Source organism: Staurois parvus, unplaced genomic scaffold (genome assembly GCF_062004578.1).
Source record: "Staurois parvus isolate SC_StPar_1 unplaced genomic scaffold, SC_StPar_1.0 ptg000910l, whole genome shotgun sequence".
Lineage (NCBI taxonomy): Eukaryota > Metazoa > Chordata > Amphibia > Anura > Ranidae > Staurois > Staurois parvus.
Genome location: NW_028318706.1, coordinates 273986 through 282244, shown reverse-complemented (window position 1 = coordinate 282244; position 8259 = coordinate 273986). Strand labels below are relative to the sequence as shown.

The 8259-nt window shown below is 40.8% G+C and overlaps 1 protein-coding gene across 2 annotated transcripts in view; it reads right to left on the bottom strand.

Annotated features, from left to right (window-relative positions):
• Positions 1–1104: 1104 nt before the first annotated feature.
• CNPY3 (canopy FGF signaling regulator 3) overlaps positions 1105–8259 on the bottom strand; it is a 32558-nt gene continuing 25403 nt past the window's right edge. For both annotated transcript variants that reach the window (XM_089656496.1, XM_089656495.1), the window contains exons 6-7: positions 4481–4598; positions 1105–2840 (exon numbers count right to left, since the gene is read on the bottom strand). In XM_089656496.1, coding sequence (XP_089512622.1) covers positions 2632–2840; positions 4481–4598 — 327 coding nt within the window. In that variant the 3' untranslated portion in view covers positions 1105–2631. The remainder of the gene's footprint in view (positions 2841–4480; positions 4599–8259) is intronic.

Here is an 8259-nt window from a genome sequence, read left to right as displayed (position 1 = left end):
AATCCTGAGCCTCCACCATCTAACTTCCACCCCCACCTCTAGCACGCACCTTCTGTCAGCATCCCAATCCACGCAATCTAATTTCTATTCCCCTTTCTTTCTAGAACCAGTGCCCCCTTTCGCAAGTGCCCTCTGGAATGTCCACTCAGAAATAAAAAGGTAATGGACAGAGGTGAGCTTATTACAGACTAACTGACTTTTCATCTGCCTTCTCCCATGATAGCCTCCCACTGGACCCACTCACCTAGACCCAGTGGATTAGAAATGAGGTGGAGCACTTCTCAGTTTCTTCCCTCATATCTCCCTCTCTTATTTTGATGCTCACTTATCTCTTTTCTCCAGGTTCTCCCATTAGGATCTGTGTTTAACATTTACAAACTGGAGCTGAATGATCTCTGAGGATCTCTATGATCTATTGGCCTACTGGACTGCCATCATTTTCTTGACAACTTCTCAGCCTAGCTACCCAACTTTCTCTCCTCTGAAATACCCACAGTCATTCTTGGTGACTTCCACATCCTTGTTAATGTTAACACTCCAGCTACCTCTGAACTCCTCAACCTAACCTCTACTCACTCTGATAGCAACATCTTCAACTTGTATTCTCCCACCTTCGCACTCCTTGCAAGGTCTCCAACACCCACTTTCCTCCCTCTGGCCACAAACTTATCAGTTTCACATGCTCTATCCCTACAGCTGTCAGACAGTTACTCAAAGAAACTTTTAACCCTTCTCTCTATTCTGCCAAAGACCACCTCTACAATAAAATCTCACCCCTGTCTTACCCCAACCTTGCCACTTTGGTCTACAACAGCTCACTCTCATTCTGGTAGTAGGTACATTAGATGGTAAAGTCCTTTTGGAGAAGAGATGGACATGAATAGTTCAACCTACAAAAAGTTGCTAGTGTAGATAAACAAATGAAAATATACAATCTCTTTGCAAAACCTGCCCATTTTATCAAGTTAAGACTGCTTTTCGTATACAGATGGGTAAAATTAAAGACTCTAAAAAAATTAAAAAAATAAAATTACAAATGTTTTTTCAAAACAATTTTTGGCTGAGCAGCTTCAGATGTACAAGTAAGTATACGGAGACAAAATATTCTTTAAAATCCATTTATTTATGCCATTTCAGAAAATAAGACGATTGTAAAGTCTCCAAGACTTATATAACAAAATATCTTTTGGCCGTAACATCATCCATTGTAATGCAAGTTAGCCAAACTGTATCGGTATTTTGGACTGCAGAGTAAATGACAGGATCAAAGACAGGGAATGAAATTAAGATGGGTAGACCCAGATATGGGAGCTTCTTGATGGTAGGAATCTAAAAGAAATGTCTTTTCCATAATACCCAGCTTCTCCCTTTTAAGCTTTCTGTAGCACGTTAGAAGCTGATTAATTGCAACAAGTCACAAAGGCCATCCTAAGATACTTGGGGGATCAAAATAATGAGGAAAAAAAACTCTATACGTAATACAAATGTGACTGCGAAAAGAAGCATTCAAATTACAGTACCATACAGATAAAGCTTGTGAGGCTCAAATGTGAAAATAAAGGGTCAGTTTACGCAAAACTGACATTTTGGTTATGTGAGGATGCTGATGGGCTAAATCATCCACTGGCATCTATTTCTATAGGAGGTTCCCAACAGTGAGATCTTCCTTCCAGATTTCACTCTAAAAAGAACAAGAATCCTTTGAAAGGAAACACTTTGGCAGTAGCTATGAACTTAGATGCAGATTTTTCACTACCTAGGCTCCCAAGGAGATGTAAGAGTCCAGCGAGTGACGGAACCGACAAACCCTCACCCATAACAAATATAAGGTTTAAAGGTATTGACCCTTTAAAAGAAAGGAACAGCTGTGGGCAATATGAAGGAGTAGAGGACACAGCCAAGACCAGCTAGCTGCAGGGATTTTTTAGTAAAGAATAACACTGACAGAATGCCTTCTATGAATCAGAAAGCCTGTTAAAAGCCAAATTCTGTCCACAAATGGTATTTTGGTTTGAAAAGATGTCAGTGTAACAGCCTACCTAGTTGCTCCTATCTTTTGGGGACACCAAAGTAAATTTCTCACAATCACAAGCTTCTAGTTTAGTTTGCCAGCCACAGCAATAGGGCTTACAAGAAAAAAAAAACAACACACATCTCATAATGGCCATGGCAGAGGGGCAGAGCTGGGATTCTGGACTCGGACGACTGGTAGCTGGGTACAGGGGTTTAGCAGAACGGCAAAGCTGGGAAGCTGGGTACAAAGTTATTTTCCAAATAGATTAAGAGGCTGGTGAGTGCGGTATACCATAGGATCTCAGAGCTAAAATAACACTTTTTGGTTGGCCTAACCAGTTACAAAATGCACAGTTGGCTGGATAGCAGTAGGCTTGGCCCTTTTCATCCATACAGGAGTCAATAAGAAATAGCTCAAAAAGGTGAGACCAACAAGTCATACAGTATCCTTGACAGCCAGATCACAAAGCACCCAGAAGTGATATACTATAACGTTCCTTCATTACCCTCCTGTGATGGACATCTGTTGAGCTGAGCAGGAAGAATGGAGTATCAGATCCCAGAAATATGTCTGGGATGAAGGGGTTCATGTAACCTACCAAGTCTGGCCGAGCGGTGTCAAAGTTCATCATTAGGCCTGCTTTCAGAAGTCTGAGTTTCAGGTACCTCTATGTTTTCTGCAGATGACCTTTCAGGGTTCTTCTTATTCTTTGAGTTTTCTTTGGCTTTCTTGGTTTTCTTTTTGCTCCCCTTATTTGATGGTTTCTTTTTACCAGTGGAAGGAGCAGAATCTCCCTTCTTACCACTCCATTTTTCATCCAGACAACCTGCAAGTGTAAGCAATCATGATAAAAAAAAAAATAAAAAGGACTTATTTAATTAATGTGTGCTTCTCCAGTATGGTGTACTACCTACCCATCCCCAGCAGTCTATACTTACTTTTCCTTCATTCCCCTAATGTTCTGTTTACTTTTGGAAGCCAAAGAAAATACCCAGTACAACCATGCATAGAAGAGCATGTAACAGCACTAAATGCCCAGCTTAATTTGACTACAAAGGATCATATTAAAAAGGATACATATATGAAGTTTGCTTACTGTTATAATTATGCAGAGTGCTAAAGCATTACTGTCAAGTAAACATGAAATAGTGCATATACCATTTCGTATTTTTATTTCTAACCAGTAAGCAACGCATTGGGTTCCCCCCACCTCTCCATTTACCCATTCTTAGTTGCTCTGTTAAAAAAAAAAAAAAAAAAAAAAGTCTGTTTTTAGAGTTTAATAGTACAAGTGTAAATGTACATACACAATTTAATGAGTCAGAGCTGAAGCCCATCCCCACTCATACTGTGAAGTGAAGCAAAAAGAAAGAGCGCACCAACCTAGCGCATTACCTCAGTAATTCAGTGATTTTATTAAATAAAATATATATACTCACAAACAAGGATGTAAAACAAGATCCTCAAAGGAACTGGGGAGTGTAGAGCCAATGTGAGTCATGTCATGAGGGTAGACTCTCAAAGTGAGGCTGACACGTTTCGAAGGGAGACCCTTCTTCATCATAGCCAACTCCACAGTGAGTACCCCTTCCCATTTATACCATGGGACCAAGTGAGGGCCCTCCCATCTGGGCAGGGCTGTCCCCGGCCAGGAGGAGGGGCATGGGTGTCATAGAAATAAAAAAAAAAAATTATATATATATATATGTATATGTATGTCCGCAACACAAATGCATGTCCTTTGATATGTAATCAAGTGTGGACCATAAAGCATGAACAATAAACAAAATATATAAATAAAAGTACAAAAAATAAAAAATATAGCCCATCCCCACTCCCCTGTTCAGATGGGGCTGAATGTTTATTTACAGAGACAGTCTGAAGAGCGAGCAGCTCCTGCTGGTTTCACTCTTACACAATGTGACGAGAATAGGATATAAAAAGGGAGTGGTTCCCTCCCTTGCCCAGCAGCAAAAATGTATTTTACTGTAATCTGTGCCCCCAATGGAAAGATTTATTTTATTACCTCCTGTACTGACCACAGTAGTTTAGCTGGTCATACTCATAACACATTGTGCAATCTCATCTGGATTTACAAACAACCAATGCGTAGACGTATCTGACTGAATGTGAATTGTAAAGAATGCTTAGATACTCACATCACCTCTACACAGTTGTCTGTAAACCTAAGAGGAAATGTAAAGAAATCATGTAAGCTGTATTGCCAACTTACATTTTATGTACAGTGGTGTCCCGTTTCTCCTTCCCTCCTATTGTAAAAAGTCCATTACAGAGCCCAATAGCCCAAGCTGAAGTTTAAAAACACACACTTACTTCATGACCTGCACTGGAAGAATGACAGCTTACAATACGACCGATCACCACGGGTAACTGAGGCATGTGTTCTCTCTCTATTTATAGAAAACTAAGTAAAAAAGATGTCAAAAAGAGATAAGTCAAACTTACTTTTGTCTTGTCCCTTTAAGACATGTTTTGCACACAGAAACTCCGTAAGATCATCCTTCTGGTGGTTTCGATACCAGTCTTCGATGACATCTTCATACTCCTCCATCATGACATCACACTGATTGTTAAAAGAAAAGAAAGAAAAAGGTTGTAGTAAAAATAGTGTACTGGCATAGAAAATGTACTTCTGAAATAGGAGTTAGTACAGAAAGAAATTTCTATGTCTGAAGGCGGATAAATCATGGTTGCATTTTCTTTAACACAAACAATGTCACAGCTGTGATAAAAATTAGAATGTTGGCGTAAATACAACCTAATGGTCTTAAAAATTCTTCACCTATTATTTACAGCAGTGGATCCAAAACATTTTTCACTTGCTTATTTCTTCGCAGTCCATCTCCACAACTGTACCCCCTTGGATAGAGTGTGGAATAGGGAGCGGAGTTGGGAGTGGAGCTAATACGCCAAAGGACACCAACATCTGTACTTGTCAGTACTTGAGTGCATAAGTATTACTGCACCTCATTCCATCTCCAGTGGGCATGTCCTGCAGCCTGTGCTCCCTTTAGGTCAATCATCAATGTGTGTGCGTTTTCTCCTCTTCCTCACCTGCAGTCTTCTGACATTCACACAACTGTACACTTTGCAGAGATAGCAAGTAATTTAAGGGCCGAGCACAGCACAGCTGATATCATCACTCTGCTGGTATTTACCATTAAAGCTCACCAGGCATTGGTATTTACAATTAAAGCTCACCAGGCATTAGTCTACTGTCTTGCTTACTAATAGGAAGGCCAGTCGAGAGTGAAGAGTGGGCACACAGTGCTTTGCTTTTTGCAGGGAGTAGACACTACAGTACCCAGAAAGAATGGGCTGCATGGCAAGAATTGTGAGAAAAGCAGACCGGCAGTGTCACAGACAGCAAGAGGTGGAGCAAGGGGCTCCCAAAAGGGACATTAATTCTGCCCCGTCCTGCATAGGCATGATGCAGGCCACCAGACCCAAGGAAACGCGTCGCTGTGCTACCCACCCACCTGCTTCCTAGCAACCAATGACACCATTACTACATTTTTTCATATACCCTTATATGTCCTGGTGTGTACTCCAAGTTAAAACCATTGGTTTATAGCACTGTGTTCAGTAAAAGTAAACCTATGAAAGGAGATGATTGGTCTATGTGGGAAACAAACAGCTAAAAACGCACAAAAGCATGCACATCTTTAATCTGCTAAGATCTTTAACCTGCTAAAGGTTTGGATTTCTGACCATCCAGTCCTGAGAATTAAGCTGGCCATAGATGGATCCAAATTAGGTTGGTTCAGTAAGGATTGGACGAATTGCGATCCATATGCGGCCATGACTAAATTACCAGAAGTCAGTCTTTATATCAATGGCTGTCAAATGGGCTTGCTGGAACATTTTTATCGATAGGCCAGCTGCAGCTGCTGATCAGTGTTTTCTGACAGTGGAGAATCCTGCTGTCAGAATACAATATCCCAGTGGGAAGGATTTCTCTATGGAGGAATCTGTTTGATTTTTTCAGTTCAGCCTTGGGGCTGATCCTAAAACACAAGTCATCTATGGCCACCTTTACACATGCACAGCCCTGTCTGGCAGATTTTTCTCTGCTGCAGTCAATTAACATTTACAAGTCTTGTCCATGTAAGTGAACCTTAAAAAGGACATCTCTGCCCTTCTCTCTTATTAGCATGTCCCATTTAGCATGTTCCACACATAAGCACTGCAACACAACGGTATTGTTCCTGCTGGTTTTGCTTCACCCTCTCCCAGTTTGAGCACCAATGTACAGGGACCATAAGAGGTTGCTACGAAGTCATATTCAGGTTAAATAGAAAAAAACAAAAAACATTTAAACGATGTTGTATCACTGAATATAGCTCCATTAAGGAGGATCTTTTATATCAAACTGGGGTTCAGCTTTAATACTCTGCCTTTCAGATATGGCTATCTTGGTCATTATTTTATATGTGAATATGAATAATAAAAACCATTAGCAATTAAATACACAGATGATCCTAGTGAAAGAAAAAAAAAAAAAAGAAAATCTAGTGAAAAGTAGTTGAAGCAGACCTTTTCCAATACTTCCCTCCACTCAACAGGTTTCACAATATTTTTTTCTTTTTCAGTAAAAAAGTCCAGCTCCTGCCTCCCCATGCACATCATTCGCCTTAGGCATCCCAGGAGGCATAGCCTTCCATAGAGGGGGCGGGCCTATAAGCGTGTCATCGGAAGGCACACCCGCTGAACCAGGAAGAGCAGGTAGGCCACCAGAAAGAACATGGTGGCGTGGGACAGAGCTGTGGTCAGGCTTGAGAGGATCTCAGCTAGACAACGCTGCATCTGTTGAATGGGTGAGTATCTGAAACCTGCAGATAACACCTTAAGGTGAGTAGGGCAGGGGGAAAAAAAAAAAAAACCGAAAAAAAAAAAACCGAAAAAAAAAAAAAAACACAGGGGATGGATCAGATGAAGATTCACTTTAACTAATGAACGTTTTTATTCTCAGATTAGGAGAGCTAGCACCTCCTCCTACACAAGCAGAACAGGATGCGGTGTCCCTTAGGTAGGCCATACATTATGCATGGCTTTTCCTAGGAGAGGGGAGTCCATTAAAACAAAAAGGTGCTTAATATTTTACAGTTAATTTCCTAAGGCAGCTATAGCCGGAGAAAAAAAGCCGGTACTCTTTTAGCATGCAGCTGCGTGGCCAGGTAGGTCAAACATGCCATCTGAGTAAGAGCCAAACCCTCCAATGAGCTTTTCTGATTGCAGAGCTGTAGGTATAACTATGAAGGGAGCATGTTGCACCTCTGCAGAGACACTACTGCTTCTCCACAGCTATAGCTGTTTTAGAAAGAAAACAGGAAGAAGATTAACTGTCAGATACTGAACACTGTTTCGATGCACTTGGAACGTATTTAGCCAATTTAACAGAAGAGTTCAAATAGAGTTTAAGCTGGTACTGGTCTGAATAAAATTAAATGCTTGGCAATCTATTTACATATTTGTTGAGAAGAACCCTCAATAGATGGTTCCAAGTTGGAGAACTATCCAGTGAGTTTTCATTCTATCAGCTTAATTACATCAGACAGAAAAACTGGTGTTAACATGATTTGGAATAAGCAGTCACAAGCATGGGAGAACATAAAAGGAGAAGGGGGATGAGCACTAAAATACAGCCCCAGGTATACAGTCAGGTCCATAAATATTGGGACATCGACACAATTCTAACATTTTTGGCTCTATACACCACCACAATAGATATGAAATGAAACGAACAAGATGTGCTTCAACTGCAGACTGTCAGCTTTAATTTGAGGGTATTTACATCCAAATCAGGTGAACGGTGTAGGAATTACAACAGTTTGCATATGTGCCTCCCACTTGTTAAGGGACCAAAAGTAATGGACAGAATAATAATCATAAATCAAACTTTCACTTTTTAATACTTGGTTGCAAATTCTTTGCAGTCAATTACAGCCTGAAGTCTGGAACGTATAGACATCACCAGACGCTGGGTTTCATCCCTGGTGATGCTCTGCCAGGCCTCTACTGCAACTGTCTTCAGTTCCTGCTTGTTCTTGGGGCATTTTCCCTTCAGTTTTGTCTTCAGCAAGTGAAATGCATGCTCAATCGGATTCAGGTCAGGTGATTGACTTGGCCATTGCATAACATTCCACTTCTTTCCCTTGAAAAAACTCTTTGGTTGCTTTTGCAGTATGCTTTGGGTCATTGTCCATCTGCACTGTGAAGCGGCA